A 22,524-nucleotide genomic window follows, 5' to 3' on the forward strand; every position below is an offset into this window, starting at 1 on the left:
AATACTGCATTTTACATTTGGCTATACTTTAATAAGTGCTGGCCTTTTTAACATGTTCTTGTGTGGATATGCATGAATCATGTAAAGCTTTGTTGGACATGTCTCCATAGTAAATTAAAATATTACATTAGCTAGGTTGTGAGCCTTTAAGAGGGCCAATCATTCCATTGTGATCACCTCCCTCTACAGTTTAAATCAGGTCTGGATGCTCCAGCACAGAAGTAATTACTAGTAAGCATAATATACAGATTTATATTTGGATAGATTTCTTTCTGTTTTTCACTTTTTTGGCAGAGGCAGTTCATCTTAACACAGACTTCCATATAAATGTACAGTCATGTGCCTTCCAGAAGAATGTTTTGGCAGTTCACAACTATCTTGATACCTGAGCATTTATTTGCGAATTTTATTAAAAATAGCAATTTTATTTAAGGTTGCCAACTTTTCAACTATGGAAGAAGATGATATGGTTGAACCTGATGGAAATTCAAAGTCCTGGGAGGACATCATTCCCAATGACCAAAGGAGAAGAATTGAAGAAGAGGAAAGGGAGAAAGAACTGCAAGAAATTTATCTTTTGCCAAGAATGAGGAATTGTGCCAAGCAGGTGAGAATATCCAGTGCAAGTGACTGGTTTGCACATGGCTTTTGCTTCTTTGCTTTATGCAGTAGCAACACCTATGGGATTAGGAAGCAATATTTTTTCATCCAACTTAACTAAGACATTTGGTGACTGTTTTTTTGTCATTGGACTGGAAATTGTAATTTTTCTTTTCAGTGCAAATCTGCCAATTTTATTATTTATTATTATTTGCATAGTTTTGTTTTACACTGTGAATTCTATTGCCCTTTTTCCAACTCATGGGTGTTTATATAAAATTTACACTTCAGGCCAGCTTTAATGGAAGTGAAGGTAGGCGCAGCAGAAATAGAAGATACTCTGGATCTGACAGTGATTCCATGTCTGATAGAAAACACCCCAAAAAAAGAGGTCGGCCACGAACAATTCCAAGAGAAAATATTAAAGGCTTTAGTGATGCTGAGATAAGGAGGTTGGTTTTTTGAGATCCCTAACATTTTAATTGTTTTAATCTCATTTATATTGCAGGGGCTGGAAATGTATTAGTCATATTTTACAGGAAGAGATATGTTCTTGTAAGGAAAAACAGTGGTTCTGCTAGTGCTTTTTCTTGTATGTGCATATTGCTTACAGCTTTCCATAACAGTTTTGTGTTGCTAGTCTGAATCCAGCTAACATTCTTGCACATGAACATGACAATTACCCTTAATAATAAAAAAAAAATAATGCTAGACTCTATTGCTAATCCTCTATTGCTTTTCATATAGGTTTATTAAAAGCTACAAAAAGTTTGGCGGACCTCTAGAACGGTAACTATTAATCCAATTTTTGTCTTTTTATTTGGGTATTTATATTTTTTTCCCTGTTTTTTTTTTTTCATAAGCATGGTTTTAAAGGTAAAATGTATATTATTTTTATTGATTACAATACAGTTAACTGTTAATTGAATCTATAAATTTACTTTGCCTCTTTAGGTTGGATGCAATAGCCCGAGATGCTGAGTTGGTGGATAAGTCTGAGACTGACCTTCGTCGACTTGGAGAATTAGTACACAATGGCTGCATTAAAGCATTGAAGGATAGTTCTGGCCCAGAAAGGGCAGGTATGTGTAATATGAAACAATTAGCTGTGCAATATATAGGGCCTATTTATGTGTATATATTGTATCTGGTAAAAGTAAATCTAGAGCAACTGGCCTTGCTGAGTAATTATTGAAGACGTTTCACTACTCCTCCGGTTATACTGTATGATTACAGCACTTATTACATTTCAGCTGTATTTACTGACCTTTTGTTCGTACCCAAACTTGTCAGTGTGAGCATTTATCTTGATGTGGTTTCTTCCCCAACCCAGTATTTGGAGATTAGTATAAAAGCCTACTTAAGATTATCACATGTATTTTATATTATGGGCAATGACACACAGGAAGATTTGTTGGCTATGTTAAAATCAGGGACGAATCTACCCAAAAATGCCCTGCCATTTGCTAACCTTCTCATGTCTGTAAGTATATTACATTACTCTCAATAAGCTGTATTGCAGTGAGTAATGTAATTTATTTGCAGCAATTACAAGGTTAGTGAACGGAAAGGCATTTTTGTTTTGTTGGGTTTTTTTGGTTTTTTTTTGGAAAATCTGGTAACTACCTGTGTGTCATTGCTTTAAGGGATTTGAGAAGGCCAGCATTTACAGGGCTGTTTTTCAACCCATGTTCTATGGAAAGAGTGTTCAGTTTTTTTACTCGCCTATAAGTGCAGAGTAAGCGCAGCTTATCTCATGGGCGACATCTTCCAGCTTTTCGGTATTCTGCGGTTCCTCTTCCTTCCCTTCGGAAACTTTTGTGAGTTGACGCATGCGCGGTTGCTACGAACCAGAAGACTGCTCCACCTGCGTATGCGCAATATGGCGCTCACTTCCCAGAGAAATCTGAAGATCCGGAATATGGCACCCACAAGCTCCGCTGTGCTTATAGGCGAGTATAGGATATGGGGCACTTATGTTATCACCTATGTAGGGGTAGAGCAGGGAGGGGTGACTATGTAGGGTACTGGGTATGGGGTTTTATTAGTTGGAGGGGTTGAGTTTTCCTTTAACTATGCTTTATCTAACTCGATAAGTCTCAATTGCTGTGATGATAGCTGCAGTTGTGTTTGAGTTTTTATTTTTTCCCCACCTGAGGAGGAAGACGGGGAAAAATTAAAGGACCAACATTTCGTATCTCAGGGGTGCAAGTGAATGCAAAGTTGGTCAGTTCCCATGAAGAAGAGCTAGCTCCCTTGCACAAATCTATTCCTTCTGATCCTGATGAAAGAAAAAGGTATGATTTATTCAAAGGGGATAAACTAAACTTTTCAGCTGTAGCTTCCTTGTAATGTAAGGGATAATTGCTGGACATTTTTATTTATACTACTTATTTTATTTATTTATTTTATGAATATATTTAATAATAGATTCTGCCACTAGGTGGAACATCAGAGAAAACTGCTAAAATCTTTGCAGAGTGGCATTGCTGCAAGGGCTCTAGATGTAATTGAAACCCGTTTTCTCCACATTGTTATATCTTCCTTGAACTAAAATTCCTTAGAGCTGCTTGCATTCATGTCATTTAGGTCAAATTCAGACAATTATCTTTGGGCTGCACCAGAGTCATTACCAAAAACATTGAAGGCACACCCACTAATAGGATCATTTTTTGAGTCATGGTTTAACAATAGAGAAACCAGACTCCTGGCAAAACCCTTGGTAGATAATCCCCTTTTCAAACCCAGCCAGGAGCATTTAGAAGGTGGCTACTGAAAGGGGAAAGACCTACAAGAATAGTCTATTTTATTAAGAATAAAAAAAATCATTCCCTTAGCAGACACAAAAAAGATGACGCTGTCACCCCTGAAATGTTAGGAACCATCATCATTTGCATTACTTTATACAACCGATGAAGGAAGCAAACTGGAACAGACCATAACAACATGGGAAACTATACTAGATAAGCCAGACAACACAAGTAAACTAGTATCCGTATTTTTCAAACTTTTACTGAACAATACCTCAACCCCAAAACAATTTGCTCGAAAAGGAGTGCGGAAGAGAACGTAGTCTCACAATCTCAGAGCCATTATGGGAAAAACTATTCTACTAAAAATTAAAAACAATTATTAAAAATATTGGGACTGAATATTACAAGACTGAGTGAGAATTACACAAAAAAGTATTAAAGACTCCTATATATCATTAATACTGCTAAACATTATACACAAAAGGATAGTCTGTTACTTGACTTACTTACCAGGCACCTACTCAATGCAGCCAGGACTTTGATTCAGAGATATTGGAAAAAGCTTCCCCTCTACCATATGTGGAGTGGCGGCACTTAGTAGAAGAGACCAGAAGTTCAGAGATCACACACATAATACACAATACAAGTGTCTCGTTTTTTTAATATCTTCACCCCATATACCTAGACAGAAAGATTAACAAGGTGAAATGGTTACTATATTTGCGTATTGTATCATGATACTTTTACAGATAGTAACCTGCTGAAGACTTGAATTGTCAAATCTAAATATGTTATAAATATTCATGCACAACCACCCCCTCCTGTCGCTGCTTTATTGATTAATGCCCAATTTATAAAAACAGTTTTTTTCTGTCAATAGTCATTATTATTTTATGCTAAGTCAACATGAAAAATGCAGCTTATATTGTTATTTACAGATATGTTATCCCCTGCCACACCAAAGCTGCTCATTTTGATATTGACTGGGGCAAAGAAGATGACTCGAACCTCTTAATTGGCATCTATGAGTATGGATATGGCAGCTGGGAAATGATAAAAATGGACCCTGACCTTAACTTAACACAGAAGGTATGTAAAATTGTGCCATTTTCATATTGGAGAAAAGCTGGATTCCTTCACACAGCATAGCATAAAAGAATGACTGGAATGAGTATTACTCCTATATATTGTGTTTTTCCCTTTTAGATTTTGCCGGATGATCCAGATAAGAAGCCCCAAGCCAAGCAGCTACAAACCAGAGCTGATTACCTCATTAAACTTCTTAACAAAGATCTGCTTAGGAAAGAAGCACAAAGACTTTCTAGTGGAGTAAGTCAGGTTGAATTTGCTGTGGATTCAGAGAATGTAACTCTTAAGGTAGACGTGTGACACAAATGGGTAAATGTGGCACCTTATTGCCCCTTCCAACAGCTTGATGGACCAATATCTGAACAAAATCATCAAGATTCAAGCAGATTAGGAAATACCATCAGATCTGGGCTATAACGGAATAGTGATTGTCTTCCCCTGGGGGCTTGCATATGCCTTCACTGTATTCCAGTCATTAGCCCAGTTCTGTCCAAATTGGTGGAAGATCCATTCATTTGATGATCTTGTAGAGGAAGGTATTAATTTTTTAGATGCTGCGAGATCCGAGACAGTCGGAGAGGTCCAGCTTCTTTCCAGATGATCACTGTACGACTGGTTTCATTCAGCTATATTTTGGGCATGTGCAGGGAAAACTCCATTAATAATCATGGCCCACTCCACTCCTTTGAGAGGAGCAATTGTATTACGCAGCCACATGGTCCTTTATCTACAATTCTACTATTTTTACTACTAATTTACTAGTTTTACTAAGCTTTGAGAGGAAACCTTTTGCATGCCTTATGTAGCACAACACATTATCTATGTGGGCAAACCCTTAGCAAGTTTTACCTTCATGGAACCTAAAACAATGTTTTTTCCTTAATTTAACCAGTAACCTTTTGTGTGGCACTGTATCAAATGCTTTAGCAAAGTCTAAGTAAATCACATCCACTGCCATCCCAGAATTGAGGTCTCTACTTACATTCTCGTAAAAAGAAATTAAGTTAGTCTGGCAAGAACTATTACGCATAAAACCATGCTGGCACAAACTCATAGTATTATGATTTGCTATAAAGTCCAGTATCTTGTCCTTTATTAACCCTTCGAAAAGCTTTCCTACCACTGACGTCAGACTGGCCTATAGTTTTGAGGCTGAGAACGGGATCCTTTTTTGAATAGAGGCACCACATTAGCAATTCGCCAGTCTCTCTGCACTATGCCAGATCTCAATGAATCCTGAAAAATTAAGTAAAGAGTAATTATTGCTCGGTCTGGGAAAGTTCCTACTACCACAAGGATGAATATTGCTGCTGCTGTGTGACATATAAAACTTCTGACCACTTCAACAACTCTGCACTGACTATCACCCGTATACATGATTAGGGCACAATAAACTATACAAGCCAGTGATAAGCATGCATTTGTGTAATGACTTGATGACCCATTGTAGTAAAGTATTTTTTTTTTTTTTTTAAAAGGGTAATTCTAAAAGAAGAAAAACAAGAGCAAAGAAGAGCAAAAATGTGAAGCCTGTGAAGGTCGAAGAGGATACAAAAAGTGAATCTTCACCACCTAGTTCAGAAAACTCTGATGAAGAGGAGGATCAGGTAATCCTAAAAAAACACCCAAAAAGTATTGCGTCAGTTCAGATGCAATTTGTGCACAAAGCCTGGTGAATTGTGTTCTTTTCAGCATTACCATTAAGAGAAATCATCATTTAAAATATAACATTTATATTTATGCTTAAAACTTATGTGTATGGGTAGCGTTGGAAAGAATGGATATCCTTGTTTGATAATAAAAATTATATTTTTCTTATAAATTAGGAGGAAAATGTACCTTTGAAAACAAATAATAAAAGGAGAGTCGAGAAAGAAAATGAAGACCAAATAGAGTTGGATGTCAGTGTTAACAAAGAACCAGAAGAAAAGAAAGACATAAAAGAAAATAAAAAGGACCTTAAGAAAGAAAAGAAGGAAAAAGAAGAGAAAAAAGATCCAATTGAAAAAGAAGTTCGAGACAAAAAGGAAATTAAAGTGAAAGAGCCTGTTAAAGAGAAAGAAATCAAAGAAGAAAAGGTAAAGTTCTCCTTCTGTACCTTTCTTAAATGTTTTAACAAAGCAATGAAAGCGGTGATAGTATTTCTAATTCTATATCCAAACACACAACAGGAGAATCTTATGAAACCTTCTCAAAATAAGTAATTTCTTCTGCTGCAAATTAACTCTGCGCCAGAAAGTACATTTGTGAGGTTGTAATTGTTATTTATATGAAGAACCTGTTCTATAAACATTCCTTCAGACCAGTTTATTCCAATTTGGCTAATGTCACAACAGAAGGTTTTTGCCCTTCGTTTTGTGTATCGGTTGTAACTTGACGTCTGTAAAATGACTAAATCCTGACAAGTTCTGGTGTGCCATTTGCTTCAGAATATCTCACCCTAGCAAGAAGATAGATTTTTGGTTTTGTAAGTAGAGACTGGACTATATGGTAATTGACTTAGGAATTGGTGATGTGCGGGTCAGGGTTTTCCTAACCCGCCCTGCTCCAGCCGCACCCGCGCTTCCGGGGTCCTTTTATAGACCCGCCCCACCGATAATGTCACAAAAGGGGAGGGGCGAGCAGATGCTAGACTATAAAACCGGAACTCGGATGCCAGCATTTGATGGTGGCGGGCAGGGAGAGCAGGAGCAAGGAGCAGTGCGAGGTCGACCCGAGCGCCCAGTCCCACGGGTATCGGGTCGACCCACACATCACTATTAGGAACCACTAAATATTCAGAAGTAAAAAATTGGTGTTGTATTGGACACTATTTATACCTTATTTTAAAGGGCGCTTAAAGCACTGCCTACTTTCCTGGTTCCTTGCTTCTTTACGCCCTTTGTTTGTGTGCCATGCTAGATGAAACTAGGCTTTATTTTCTTTTTTAAATATTTCATTTAAAGGGGATGTAAAGTCTTCCTATTAAGATAAGCAAGCAACTTTGCAATGTGTCTTCAGCTCTAAAAACGCAGCCTCATTCAGCTCTATTTCAGCTTTTCTAGAAAGTAGGCAGTCGCCGGCTTTCCCTATCTCTCGCTGCAGTCAGAGCCAGTCGGAACAGAGAATACACCAGCTAGCTTGCCTCTGATTGGCTCTTGCTGCACACATGGGCCTGAGCAGTAGGAGAGAGATTGGGTTACAGCAGAAATGAAGCAAGCAGCTGCCTTCTGCTGCAGAGGAATACGGACTGATTATTTCAAAAACAGTAAGAATAAAGTAAAGCATATATTGTATATTGGAAAGTTGCTTGTTTTTAGAGATTATATTAGAATCCCTTAACTTAATTGGAAAGCTTTACATCCCCTTTAAGAAATTAACTTCTTGTCCTGGCCAATTTTTCTCTGCTTCGGCAAATCATTTTACAATAAATGTATACTTGGTTACCATGATTTTAACTTAGATGTTATCTCTCATAAGGTAAATGAGGTCAAATGTGAAAAGGAAAAGCCAAAGAAAAGTATATCAGCAGAAACACCGGTTCATATTACTGCTAGTAGTGAGCCTGTACCGATCTCTGAAGAGGCCGAAGAGCTTGATCAGAAGACTTTCAGTGTTGTAAGTATTTGCTATTCCGCATTCTTGTGTTTTTAGGCTTGTGATCAGACTTCTTTTAGTTTTTCAAATTGAAAAAAAAAAAGTTTGATTTTTTTTACCCTGTATTCCGTCTTCAAACTGTCCAAACAACCATGTCTTCAGTGGGTAAAATTCCTGTCCTTTTCCCTGGTTTCTAAAGTAAAGAAACCTGTTGAACATTCAAGTCTGAGAATTGCAAAGAATTTAAATAATAATTTAAAAAAACCAAAAACCATAAAAATAAAGATCAATTGCAAACAGTCGTAGGATACTGCTGCCTGCACATTAATAACATTTTAACACAACTTGTTCAGGCTGCACATTTTTATGGACTATATATAGATGATAGGACATGAACATGTAAAATGAATAACTTTATGAAAATAAAACTGCATCTTTAATTAAGACATTGTATCCATTTTAATATGAACATTTTCCCGCATTTAGCCTATAACTGCTTGCAGCAATTCCTGTAAACATTAAGATCTAAGCCTAAAGTATGGCAAGATTTGTCATCATCTTTCTGAAAAACAGAAAATGTAACACCCGAACTTGTATTGATCATGGAAGAAAGCTGACCGCAGCAAGGCTCTCTCATGCAACAATGGCTATTATTTCCAATTGTTTCTTTCATTAAAAATGAATATACCGTGGATTTGGAAAGTTTGTGAACCCTTTAAAATTTTCTATATTTTTATATGAATGCGACCTCGAACATTATCCAGTTTTCATACAAGTCCTAAAAATAGATGAAAAAAGTCTAGTTAAACAAAAGAAACCCGAATTATTATATTTTGTCATGTATTAAAAAATGATCCGATAACATATGTCTGCGTGTGGCAAAAGTAAGTGAATCAGTGTTCACTTACTTCAGCTTAGTATTTGGTGTGACCTCATTGTGCAGCAAAAACTGCAACTAAACATTGAACTAACTAAACTGTTGATCAGTCCTGCACATCAATTCTGAGAAAATTGAGCCCATTCTTCCATACAGAACAGCTTCAGCTCTTGGATGTTGGTGGGTGAGCATGAAACGCTCACTTTAGGTCTTTCCACAACTCAGAACATTCACTTTATTCTTCTTTAACCATTCTTTGGCAGAACGACTTGTGTGTTTAGGATCTTTGTCTTGCTGCATGACCCACCGTCTCCTAAGATCCAGTTCACAGACCAATATTTTGACATTTTCTTTTAGAACTCTCTGCTATAGTTCAGAATTCATTGTTCCATCAATGATGGCAAGTAGTCCATGCCCAGATGGGGTAAATCAGAGCCAAACCAGAACACTCCCACCACCATGTTTCACAGATGGGATGGGGTTTTTTTGCTGGAATGCAGTGTTTTTCTTTCTCCAAATGTAACGCTCCTTATTTAAGCCAAAAAGTAATTTGGCTTCATCCATCCACAAAACATTCTTCCAGTATCCTTCTGGTTTGTCTGCATGATCTTTAGCAAACTGTAGACGATCAACAATATTTTTGTGTAAGAGCAGTGGCTTTCTCTTTGCTACCCTGCCATACACACCATTGCTGTTCAGTGTTCTTGTGATGGTGGACTCATGAACATCAACAATCACCAATGTGAGACAGGCCTTCAGTTGCTTAGAAGTTACCCTGGCTTTGTAACCTCTTGGACTATTACATGACTTGCATTTGGAGGTATCTTTGATGGTCGACCTCTTCTGAGTAGGGCAGAAACTGCCTTAAATTTCCTCCATTTGTGCACAATCTGCCTGACAGTTATTGGTGGAGTCCAAACTCTTTATCGATAGTCTTATAACCTTTTCCAGCTTCATGGTCATAAACTGCTCTTTTTCAGAGATCCTCAGACACCTCCTTTGTTCGAGCCATGATACACATCCACAAATGTGTGATCAGGCTTTGCTTGGATCCCTGTTCTTTAAAGAAAACAGGGTTTCTTACTCACACCTGCTTGTCGTCCCATTGACTGAAAACACCTAAGGATTCACTTACTTTGTACATAAGCAAATATAATAATTTTTGTTTCAATTATTTGTTTTCTTCATCTATTTTTAGTTGTTGTTTCAAACTTTTGCTAACAGTTTATTTTGTATTATTAGTGCAAAGAACGGATGAGGCCAGTCAAAGCAGCCTTAAAGCAGCTGGATCGGCCAGAGAAAGGCCTGTCTGAGCGAGAACAACTTGAGCACACGCGACAGTGCCTGATCAAAATTGGGGATCATATCACAGAGTGTTTGAAAGAGTACACCAATCCAGATCAAATAAAACAATGGAGAAAGTAAGTTATTCCTATTTCAGAGATATCATTTTCAAGAAGCAAATTAAGTATTGAGCTTTGGAAACAGCTTAACCGAGTTATTGTTGCCAAAGCTGCTTTTCAACTCTAGGCTACACTGTAATCGAAAGTGATCTCAGCAGCGCGTGGAAACATTTAAATGTTACAAGTGCAACTGCAAGTTTATTCCCCCCTTCAGTATATTCACAGTAGCCTAATTACAGAATGGAGGATGTGCTTTTAAACGTTCACAAGGTTTATATGTTTCATGTTCTCGTATTGCTTCTAGGAATGTTGGAATTTGTGGAATCCATAAACTTACTGAATAATGAAACTTGTTCAGTTAACTCTTATTTTAAAGGGGGACCTTTTTCCCCATAATAAAAAGGAAATTGAAAGCAACTTTCCAAACAGTAGACATTTAATTTCAGTTATTTTAAATGTCATTTAAAGCATTATTTGTATGTCCCTTTTCTGCACTGCAAGTTGTATATAGTCCGTTCTCCTTAAGCCAAAATTCCAAATCCTACACTGTCTTAAATGGTTTTCACGTTTGTTAAACAGCTCACTTTTGCTGCAGTGTTTCAAGTGAGAACCAGCAGTGCAGAGAATAGAAATGGAAAGTCAAATACATTTTTCATTTGTAATTACCTTAAAAAAAACTCTAACACTGAAAATGTTTCATTTAAAAGAGGACTATACCCTAAAAATGAATATTGCTCTAAATACTATATGTTATACACTGATCTTACTGTGCCAGCCTTAAGGTTTTGCATCCCTATAACAGTAATGATCCAGGCCTTCAAAGATGCACATAGGAGCTCACCATCTTGGATTTTGTTAAAGGGATCCTGTCATCGGAAAACATGTTTTTTTTTTCAAAATGCATCAGTTAATAGTGCTACTCCAGCAGAATTCTGCACTGAAATCCATTTCTCAAAAGAGCAAACAGATTTTTTTATATTCAATTTTGAAATCTGACATGCGGCTAGACATTTTGTCAATTTTCCAGCTGCCCCTGGTCATGTGACTTGTGCCTGCACGTTAGGAGAGAAATGCTTTCTGGCAGGCTGCTGTTTTTCCTTCTCAATGCAACTGAATGTGTCTCAGTGGGACATGGGTTTTTACTATTGAGTGCTGTTCTTAGATCTACCAGGCAGCTGTTATCTTGTGTTAGGGAGCTGCTATCTGGTTACCTTCCCATTGTTCTTTTGTTTGGCTGCTGGGGGGGAAAGGGAGGGGGTGATATCACTCCAACTTGCAGTACAGAAGTAAAGAGTGATTGAAGTTTATCAGAGCACAAGTCACATGACTTGGGGCAGCTGGGAAATTGACAAAATGTCTAGCCCCATGTCAGATTTCAAAATTGAATATAAAAAAATCTATTTTCTCTTTTGAGAAATGGATTTCAGTGCAGAATTCTGCTGGAGTAGCACTATTAACAGATTCATTTTGAAAAAATTTTTTTCCCGTGACAGTATCCCTTTAAGAAGGTCATTGAAACTCGCATGCACAGTGTGCTCATAGAAGATTTTGCTTTACATATGACTATTACTTTCTCATACTAATTACACTCCTTTATTCAGTATATTATGCAATGGTCACTAAGCTCAGTAACTAGTAGCATCCCAGAGCATGTGCATTATATCTATATGTGTTGTGTTTTATAACTGTAAGCAAACACACACATCCATCTTTTGTGAGACTATTTACTGTAGATTCAAAACCAAAATAAGCCTACATTGTTTTAAGCTGTCAGTAGCGCTCAAGTGTGGTTGTCATTTAGTTGCGTGGAATCTGGCAGAAAGCAACCTGCCAAAATAAACACATTCATCTCGTAGAGGATACATACAATTTTTGCACCCCTAATTAGGTCTTCTTCCTTCTGTTTAGGAATCTTTGGATATTTGTGTCCAAATTTACTGAATTTGATGCCAGAAAGTTGCACAAATTGTACAAACATGCAATCAAAAAACGCCAAGAATCTCAGGTAATAACAGAAAAAAGTTTAATTTTTTTTTATTTTTTTGCAAGTTTGATTCAAGATTTTTGAATTATCTGTTTTTTTCTACTGCCTTTTGTTTACCATTTGCCTTTATAGTTCTATTCAGCATTTTTATTTTACAGCACAATGATCAGAACAGCAGCAGCAGTGTAAATACAAACATTCGTCATCCAGGTAAGTGTTACTATTACTTGTGATCTTTAAATGCAGTAAAATATTACAAGAAGGGGAAGGGAAGACTTTCATACATAACCCATTTGCTGTAGTCTAGATTGGTTATGTTTACAGATTCAGCAAAGTTTCAGCTGCATCCTTTATCTGTATTTACAACATAGTTGGTAAAAGCGCATCCTAGCCTAATACAAAAAGTAGTGCTGATGCTTGCCTCTAAAGGTAGCCATACACGGAGAGATCGCCAAACGAGCGGATCTCTCCCCGATATGTCCACCTTGAGGTCGGATCGGATCCTAACGGTGGCTTTACGGGCGGTCGGATCGCGGGACCGCATCAACGAACAGATGCAGCTTCGATCCGACAGGATTTTTAGTCCCATCCGATCGAGATCTGCCAGACTTTCAGCCAGATCTCGATCAGGGAAGCCCGTCTGGGGGCCCCATACATGGGCCAATAAGCTGCCGACTCGGTCTGTCTGCAGCTTTTATCGGCCCGTGTATGGCCACCTGAAGACAAGTATGCTGATCATGGGGGGGGGAGTACCACTCTGACCATGCCTGTGACATCAGCCATGGAGACTTCAAATTAGGCAAACTATCCCATGTGCTTATGCTCCTTTAAGCGGTGTTTGACCTTTGTATGCTTTATTAAAGAATTGTGCATGCCCAGTGGTTGCAGCTATTTACATCTGATCATGTCCAGCAGGGCTGCACTTTCAACATCTCTGGAAATCCACAATGATAGAGAAGCAGGGGCACAGAAATCTCATCCTTTTATACAGCACCACTATAATGATGGCATTGCACAGGGATGAATGAACTGTAGCCCAAGGTACACATCATATAAAGAAAAAGGGCAGGCACTAGCATAGACCAGTCTTCCAGGCAGGCTTGTCAAAACATAGTAGTTTATTGCAGAAATCAAGGATACATCCTCACAGCTTAACGCGTTTCATATCTCTCAGATACTTAATAATAGGCTAGATATTCACACTTCCCATGGCTTATTTAAATCCAAATTCAACCAATTAGAATTAAGTATAATGCAACTGAGTAAACGAGGTAACAAACGAGGTAGCATTATGATTGGTGCTTCTTGATATGACATCATCGTATACAAGTTAACAGGCAGGTTAAGCACCATCTTGATGCTCTATTCTGAGGTTAATTCAAATTAACAGACTTTATAAAGACAGACATAACATTAGATTTATAAACAAAAATAATTATGAAATAAAGTATAGTAACGGATTAGCAAGTCGTGTGACAGATAGATCTAAGCCTTGTTCACTGTGATAAACCATATATATATATAGATATATATATAGAGAGATAGATATAGATATATAAATATATAAACAGACATCTCTTTTATTATTCAAAATGGGGCAGGCCAAGTATCAATAATGTATGGGAAGAACAACACCATAAATGAGTTACTCCCAAAAAATATATATGTAAATCGTTGTAGTAAGGTAGACCTCAGGCCACATGGACTAGTTACTGAGGTTCACCTAATAAAGTCATAAATATTTGCATTAAACATCGCAACCTCATTAGAGATGTGCAATAGCATGTCATTTTCATTTTGACCATTAGAGGTCCCGGTTTTCTTTCTTTTGGGTTAATTGTTATGCAGTAATGGCGTAGACTGTAGACACCCACAACTTTTTATCACGGACTGCTCTTCTTTCTTTATACATGTCCACTAATTACAGGCAGTAATGACTATGTATAATTGCATTATAGTCCTCATAGATCACTCCTTAATGGATCCACAGCAGATACACAGGCCTATTTCATGTACTTCTGACGTTCCTAAGTATTTTTCATTAATACAAAAATGTTTCACAGTAACCACTGTATAGGACTCCCACCACTATCTGGGAGACATTACACAAATAGTACATGCATAATGTCAGCCTGAAATTAGGAATATTAGAACCATTGTGGCTGGTAACCCTTGTGCCAATCTGGTGTGGAGGTTTCTAGTAATCTGTTTCTACATTCTAAATTTTTAGGGCAAAATAATAATGACATGGCAGGAATAGGAGCGAATTGTTATTCTGCATCAGTACTGTCTTCATTTCAAGATGGCTTTATTATAAATAATCTCACAATGCAAGGTTGAATAAAAGCCAGAGAGGTTGTGAAATATTATGACAACTTGGCAACATCTTGTTCTTCACTGTTTACTGATTGTATTTTTAGATGTTGACCGACTAAAGGAAAATAGCAACCACGATGACAGCAGCAGAGATAGTTATTCCTCTGAAAGACATTTGTCACAGTATCATGATCACCACTACAAAGACAGACATCAGAGTGATGCTTATAAGAAAGGAGATTCCAGAAAAAGGCCATATTCCAGTTTCAGCAACGGGAAAGACCACAGAGACTGGGACCACCACTACAAACAGGACAGGTGGGTTTTTAAGACAAAAAAAACAGTTCTTCCTTTTAGCACATTTTTTTTCTCTATTTTTGTAGTCCAGCTACACCTGTTGACCCAAGGTTATTCAATAAACCTAAAAAAAACAGATTACTGTAATTATCAGGTTGCTCTGAATTTTTGTCAATGAGATGTTGCTAAATGCATGTTATGATTCTGCACCATTGAACAATTAGAGAAAATTAATTGAATTTTAAAAATCTGTTGTAGGATCCACTTGTATAGCACGCCATCTTCTGCTCAAGATCATTCTGCTCTGTCTTCATTATTTTATTTTTAGCACTTTAGTTTATAACAAACAGGGGGTCTTATGGGAATTTAAAGGAGAATTCAACCTGTGGGGGAACAAAACCCGTACCCTCCCACCCTAGGTAGACTCCCTCCACCCCCAGGGAAATGCCCCATATTCCATACTTACCCCTCGCCGCAGATTCTTCCAGTGGAATTCCACGCATCCATCTTCTGCGTCCTCTATAAGCTGGCTGAGAGATCGGTATTTCTGCAAAGTTGGAGCAGTTTGCCGGTATGCGACAACTGCGCATGTGCAGAATTTGACGATCTCTGTCAGCTTGCAGAGAACGCGGAAGATGGATGCTTGCAACTCGGCAGGAAGAATCGACGAGGGTTAAGTATAGAGTATGGGGGGGGTCTACCTGGGGTGGGGGTACGAGGTTTTTTTCCCCCACAGGTTCTCCTTTAAAGGGATTCTGTCATGATTGTTATAGTGTAGTTTTTATTTCTTCATTACACGGTTTACACTCCAACTAATCCACTCTACCATGTAAAAATTCATTCCTAGCCCATATTAGTTGTAATATTGATGTGTAGGCAGCCATCTCGGGTTATTCTGTCTGGTCATGTGCTTTCAGAAAGAATGGAATTGCTTTCTAACAGGCTGTTGTTTCTCCTACTCAATGTAACTCAATGTAACTGAAGGAGTAACTCCTACTCTATGTAACTGAAGGAGTTGCAGTGAGACATGGATTTTTACTACTGAGTGCTGTTCTTGGATCTACCAGGCAGCTGTTATCTGGTTACCTTCCCATTGTTCTGCTGATGGGCTGCTGGGGGGAAGGGAGGGGGTGATATCACTCCAACTTGCCGTGCAGCAGTAAAGGGTGACTGAAGTTTATCAGAGCACAAGTCACATGACTGGGGCACCTGGGAAGCTGACTGTCTAGCCCCATGTCCGATTTAAAAATTAAATATAAAAAAACGGACTAGTGCGTTTTGAAAAAAAACATATTTTCCCATGACCATATATCCCTTTAACAAAAAAGGGTTACAGCATTAAAAAAAAAAAATAGGACCAGAGGGCCCTGCTCGCAATCTAAAGAGCCTCAGGCTGAAAATTGGTTCACACTGGGACCCTTGCAGACCTGCTGGCCATGGATTGCATTTGCACTCTGGAGCTTCTTCAGCCTCTGGTATTTTCTGACAAAATTGGTATTTGTACAAACCTTTCTCAAGTAGATTTTGGCTGCCTACTTCATCACAGTTTTCCTGACTATTAGTAAAGCATTTTAAACCTATTCTGCCCTCTTATCAACCTGGCCCCATGTTGCCTCAGTTGCTTATATACCAACGCCTGACCCATCCACCTCTGATGTTAGAGAAGGGGGGCAGAGCTGATGCAATTATAAAAGTTAAATGTGGCAGCGTTTGAATGGGGTAGTTAATTTGAGGGGTGGGGATGATATTGACATCTCACGCCTGAAACTCGTAAATATCTCAAGCCACGGGTATTGAGTTGTACCACTACTGCCTATATGAGACCAGCTTTGATTGTCTTGTACAGTTGTTCATGTTTTGAAACCTTCAATAGTCCTCTTGTGATTGTGTTCTAGGTACCACAATGAAAGTAAACACAGAAAATTGGATGACCACAGAAGTAGAGATCACAGGTCAAACCTAGAAGGAGGTTTAAAGGATAGATCTTATGCTGATCATCGATCCCATTCTGACCATCGTTCACATGCAGACCACAGATCCAGTTCTGATTACAGTCACCATAAATCTTCAAGGGATTATCGGTACCATTCAGACTGGCAGATGGAGCACAGAGCCTCTAGCAGTGGGCCGAGGTCACCTTTGGACCAGAGATCAACGTATGACTCCAGATCTCCTTTGGGGCGCAGGTCCCCTTTTGAATCTTCTGATCACAAGAGCACTCCTGAGCATTTATGGAGTGGTCGCAAAACATAACACAGGAATTCCCATTCTAGACTCCTCTTTAGCCATATTTAATACAATATCACAGTGATTGCCTTACATGACTTGAAGGAGGTGAATTTGATCTGCTGACCTGGCAGACTGTTCTGTTACTACTTTCCAGATTGCAAGGTGTCTTGTCACAGCTGAACAGAGAATATTTTTGTATTTAAGGTATATGCTGCAACTGTGGCGTTTTTTTAACGAAATAGAAGAAATGTTTACTGTTTCAGAGACCTCAGCACTGCCCCTTTAGACTGAATTTTAAGAAAACAACCGTTTTCACATCATTTTTTTAATCTGTACATTTTTTTTTTTTTTTGGGCTGATGATCATGTTTAAATGAGCATTTGGAAATATTTTTTTTGGAAAATGCTCTAAAGGACTGGATCACTTTCCAAAGCTGTTTGTTTACATTGTACACTTCTACAACCTTGCCGCTTCTCATCATATGCTTGAATATTTAAATGCTGTACCTAAAACTGTAAAATAGCCAGTTCTCTTTTCTGTGATCAACTGTAATGAGGATTTTTTTTTTATTATTATTACTAAGTAAAAAACTACTGTAAATTATTGTAAATTAATTAAATGAACATTGTCTTCTCTCTCAGGCTTTCTTTGACTGTTCCTTTCCCCACCAACTCAGGCCTTCTCAACAAATATAGGAATATGTATATTCGTTCAACTTTTTTAAAAAAATTTTGATGGAATATGTTCAGAATGTAAAAATGGGGAAAGGGAACAAAATTCCAATCAGTGTTTTTCTCTTTATCGGATACTTTATCAGGTTTGTTTTTAAAATCTAATAAAAATGTCAGTGTTGGGACAGGACACATACAGTATGTAAGACGTTTTATGCCGTCTGAATGTTTCAGAGATTTTTGTCTTGAAAATTCAGCTGGTTCCACCCACAAGATGCTCCTTTGTCCTGGTCCCCCCACCCAAATTTTATTGTAAATCTATTTGGTTTTCCCCTTTTTTTATAAAATGGGCAATAATGTCAAATGTGCTATGCAGCCAGTATGATTTCAGATTATGACTTTCTTTATAAATTGTGTAAATTCACAATGATTGTATATAGATTTCTTCTATATATGTCTAATTAAATCGAAGAACCATTCTGGCCTCTCTCGATGTTCTCTTTTATTTCTATCTGTGTTATCTGTAAGTTTCAGTATATAAAAATAGCTTGTAGCCATGACAAATAACCGGTCCAGGAGTGGGAATCATGGGCCCATTGAGTCAACACTCTCTGTAAAGGAGAGGTGGTAAAACACTGTTTTAGGTTCCAGTGCATCATGTGAAGAGTAAACAAATGAGAAAAGAAAAATGTGTACACAAAGAGTTCCTATTGAGATATACTTGTATTATGGTGGAACGTTGTTAAACTGCTTCCCCGATAGTACAGAATTGTAAAGTAAAAACCAAAATGTGATTGCAGCTGGTCAATTGTAGGTTCTGGATTGTAAAGCTTAGAACTCCGTAAAGATTTTGATTTGGCAGAATTCTACTGAAATAATCGTGAAGCCTTTAATATCCCTATTGCATGTTATAGTTTGTAAGCAAATTTCAATCAATGGTTTGGTTATGTATTTTATTATGTTCTACTGTTTTGATACAGTATATTTTAACGGAGTTTTATGTCAATTGTTATTTTGCTGCTTGGGTGGAGCAGCAGAGTTACGCACGCATGTATTCAGAATGATAGCAGTCCAACATCACTATTATCAATGCCCCTAACTTTTTACTCACCCCCTGGTGCAGATTCAGGGATCGCAGTTCATGGCAGCCATCTTCCGAATCTTTGGTAATCTGACATCGAGACCAGCATGGCAGCGCGTGCAACGCTAGTGCATTTTCCCGTTACGCAACAACTGCGCATGCGCTGAAATTGTTGAAGCGCCAGATGGAGACACAAAGACCCGGAAGTTGGCTGCCGTGAACTCCGATCCCTGAATCTGCACCGTGGGGTAAGTAAAAAGTTAGGGGCTTTTGCACGGGGTAACACTTAGGCTGGAGGGAGGGGGTCTATGTAGGGTAGGGGGGTAGGTTTTTTTTTAATAAGGGGTTTGTTTCTCCTTTTAAGGGAGGAAGGCAGCAAATGTTGCGCATGCTGGTTATAGGGCATTTCTCTCTGAAATGGGTCGCTCCAGACATTGTTCAGAAGAACAGTGGATTTTGATTAAAACGTTGATTGGAGAGGAGAAAACGTATAAAGAAGTGCAGAAAATGATAGGCTGCTCAGCTAAAATGATCTCTTGCTTTAAAATGGCCTAAAAGACTTGAAAGAAAACTAAAAACTACCATTGGAATGAATAGAAGAATTCCCAAAATGGAAAAGACTCGGCCAATGATCAGCTCCAGGAAGATCAAAGAAGGTCTAAATTTAGCTGTGATACTGTTACAATTACAAGACGTCTATGTGAAGCCAAGCTATCGGCAAGAAGCCCCCGCAAAGTCCCATTGTTGAAAAGAAGACGTGCTGAAGAGCTTACAATTTGCCAAAGAACACATTGACTGGCCTAAAGAGAAGTGGCACAACAATTTGTGGACTGATGAAAGCAAGATTGTTGTTTTTGGGTTTAGGGGGTCATAGGCAGTTTGTCAGACCCCCAAACACTGAATTCAAGCCATAGTAGACTGATGCTTGTGCCACCATGTTTCATGTCTTCACAAGGTGTTGGGCCTATTTATCCCATACCAGGGATCATGGATCAGTTATTTAATACATCAAAATACTTGGAGGCCTTATGCCAAAAAGGAAATGTCCTTGAAATGTTTTTACAAGACAATGACCCCAAACACACCAGTAAAGGAGCAAGATCTTGGTTCCAGGCCAACAAGATTGAAGATATGGAGTGGCCAGCCCAATCCCTGGACCTTAATCCAATAGGTGATGTGGTGACATCGAAAATGCTGTGTCTGAGGAAAAATCAGGAAATGCAGAAGAATTGTGGAATGTAATAGGTGAAAGAATTTGGTGGACTCCATGTAACACAGATGTGCAGCAGTTCTCAGAAACACTGATTATACAACTAAATATTAGTTCAGTGATTCAGAGGAAAGCAAAATCTTGAAACATTTTTCAGTTTATACAGTGAATGTTTGAGTTTGTAAAGAAAAATGCAGACACTGCTATTTTTAGAACGGCCTAATATTCTATTTTCTTTACTTTCGTTAAAGGAATAACACAAATTTGATACATTTTTATTCATGTTTTGACTTTTGATTCCAACATTTCAGTCCTACATTAGGACATTTATCTACGAGAGGTGCCATAACAAGGGATTCTTCTGTTCCCAGGAATGATCTATCTATAGTTTATAACATGGGCATATCTATAAACCAGATTTGTCACTTAAATAGTTTTGTGCCTTTTTTGCTTCCATCCAGTCCCTCTAGGAATTAATAGAATTCCAACATCAAATGGTTCAGAGCAGGCTAAACATCAGCCCCCCAACCTAATTAATCAGATTTCAGAATAGGAATTAGCCAAATGCAACAAAACAGCAGAGGTGCTGGGCTTTGGTCTGCCATAAGTTTATCACAAAATCACAAGCTTAAGGTGGCCATACACGGGCCAATAAAAGCTGCCGAAAGACCGAGTCGGCAGTTTATTGGCCCGTGTATGTGGCCCCCCGATGGGCTTCCCCGATGCCAGATCTCAATCAAAAGGGACTAAAATCCAGTCGGATCGCGGCCACATCTGTTCGTTGATGCGGTCCCGCAATCCCGTTAGGCATTGTTAGGATCCGATCGTTGGGCCCTAGGGCCCACGATCGGATCAGCCCGATATTGCCCACCTCAAGGTGGGCATATCGGAGTTAGATCCGATCGTTTGGCGACATCGCCAGACTAGCGGATCTCTCCGTGTATGGCCACCTTTAGTCATCTGACCTATAAGATTGTGCCATTCCATAGCATTTGAGAACTCATTGGTGCATTGTTGTACAGAAGAAAAGCTATACCTAGAGGTTCTCATCTGTCCCACTGCAGTAGAGATTCTGTACAATGTTCCAGCAGTTTACCCTAAAATCACAGGCTTGCCTATCTGACTAATGATTGCACCATCGTATCGAACAGCACAGCAGTGCATTGTTGCAAAGAAGAAACCAATAGCTAGGAGTTGTGAAGAGTTTAAAATGTACCCTGCAAAATTCTGATATTACACATTGCATATGGTTTTGTCTTACACCTAAACATTTCTGCCAACTGGTCCATAATGATCCAAAAAATGGCAACAAGCACAACCTTTAGAACAAGGAGATTGGGCCTAGAAGCTGTCAGTGACCATACTCCAGCCCGCTCAGGCCTAAACAAATCCTACTACTTTAGTCTCCATATTTAATCTTGGCGTCTGCAAGTAAAATGTATTCTTAATATTTTTTTTTACACCGAATACAACAGTAACTACCCGTGTTTGGCGCTATCTAGCAGTCCTTTGAGGTGTGTATCCATTTCAGAAATGAACCCGTAAAATACAGAACCAGTATTATTAAAACATTGATCAAAGAGATGTTGCCTACAAAGGATACTGATACAATACACCAAATAATGTTTCCTAGATATACTGTTTATACAGAACCAGTGCAAGTAAATATGTCTAGTAATGTGGAAATACTGCACAACTGTGTATGAACAATAATGCAATGATTCATGTCCCCTGAGAAGCAGTATATTGATTTTATTCTACTCAGTCCCTTTGTCTTTGCAAATAACACTCTGCTCCAATTCCTAAGGACACTTTCCATCCTCTCTCACAATATTATTGAAGAGGAACTATCATGAAAATGTAATGTTTCCTTGTACGGAAGTAAGAAACTTTCTAAATACAATTAATTAAAAATGCTGCATATCTGAAATAAGTTTATATTCACTATTCCACTCTCGGCATCTGTTTCTCTTCATTCTGTCTTCTTGCAGCAGTTGGGTGTCATATATTCATTGACAGATAGATCCAATATATCTGATAGAGGGGGCTTCCTTTCCTAGCAGATATATTAATAACTGCTTCTAGTACAAACAAAATAACTGCCTTTTGCACAAATTCTGCATGTAGAGAGACAGGATTGCTGGTGATTTTAATAGGCTGCTCTAATACATCTAGGCAAAAGGAGTCCCCCTATAAGATATATTGGATCATTCCCAACTCCTGAATGAAGACAGAATGAGATAAACAGATGCTGAGAGAGGAATAGTGAAGATAAACTTGATTATTTCAGAAACAGTACAGAACTTTTAATTGATTGTATTTAGAAAGTTTCTGCTTTCAGTATGCTGAAGCTAATATTACATTCATTTTCGCGATAGTTCCCCTTTAAAGATTACGTTGCACATTCATAACAATCTTACCTAGAAATAAGGGCAAAG

General features: G+C 38.3%; 1 protein-coding gene across 5 annotated transcripts in view; it reads left to right on the forward strand.

The window, feature by feature from the left end:
- The window catches only part of chd1.S (chromodomain helicase DNA binding protein 1 S homeolog), a 51,657-nt gene extending 33,383 nt beyond the window's left edge, over positions 1-18,274 (forward strand). For 4 of the 5 annotated variants that reach the window (XM_018244340.2, XM_018244338.2, XM_018244342.2 and 1 more), the window contains 15 exons: positions 434-607; positions 892-1,052; positions 1,348-1,389; positions 1,555-1,682; positions 2,759-2,897; positions 4,292-4,442; positions 4,560-4,682; positions 5,921-6,049; positions 6,269-6,520; positions 7,902-8,039; positions 10,138-10,316; positions 12,207-12,303; positions 12,441-12,492; positions 14,703-14,916; positions 16,791-18,274. In XM_018244340.2, the coding sequence (XP_018099829.1) occupies positions 434-607; positions 892-1,052; positions 1,348-1,389; positions 1,555-1,682; positions 2,759-2,897; positions 4,292-4,442; positions 4,560-4,682; positions 5,921-6,049; positions 6,269-6,520; positions 7,902-8,039; positions 10,138-10,316; positions 12,207-12,303; positions 12,441-12,492; positions 14,703-14,916; positions 16,791-17,148 (2,337 nt within the window). In that variant the 3' untranslated portion in view covers positions 17,149-18,274. The remainder of the gene's footprint in view (positions 1-433; positions 608-891; positions 1,053-1,347; positions 1,390-1,554; positions 1,683-2,758; positions 2,898-4,291; positions 4,443-4,559; positions 4,683-5,920; positions 6,050-6,268; positions 6,521-7,901; positions 8,040-10,137; positions 10,317-12,206; positions 12,304-12,440; positions 12,493-14,702; positions 14,917-16,790) is intronic. The other variant, XM_018244341.2, reaches the window with a different exon arrangement.
- The last annotated feature ends 4,250 nt before the right edge of the window (positions 18,275-22,524 follow it).

This window comes from Xenopus laevis, chromosome 1S, assembly GCF_017654675.1.
Source record: "Xenopus laevis strain J_2021 chromosome 1S, Xenopus_laevis_v10.1, whole genome shotgun sequence".
Classification (NCBI taxonomy): Eukaryota; Metazoa; Chordata; class Amphibia; order Anura; family Pipidae; genus Xenopus; species Xenopus laevis.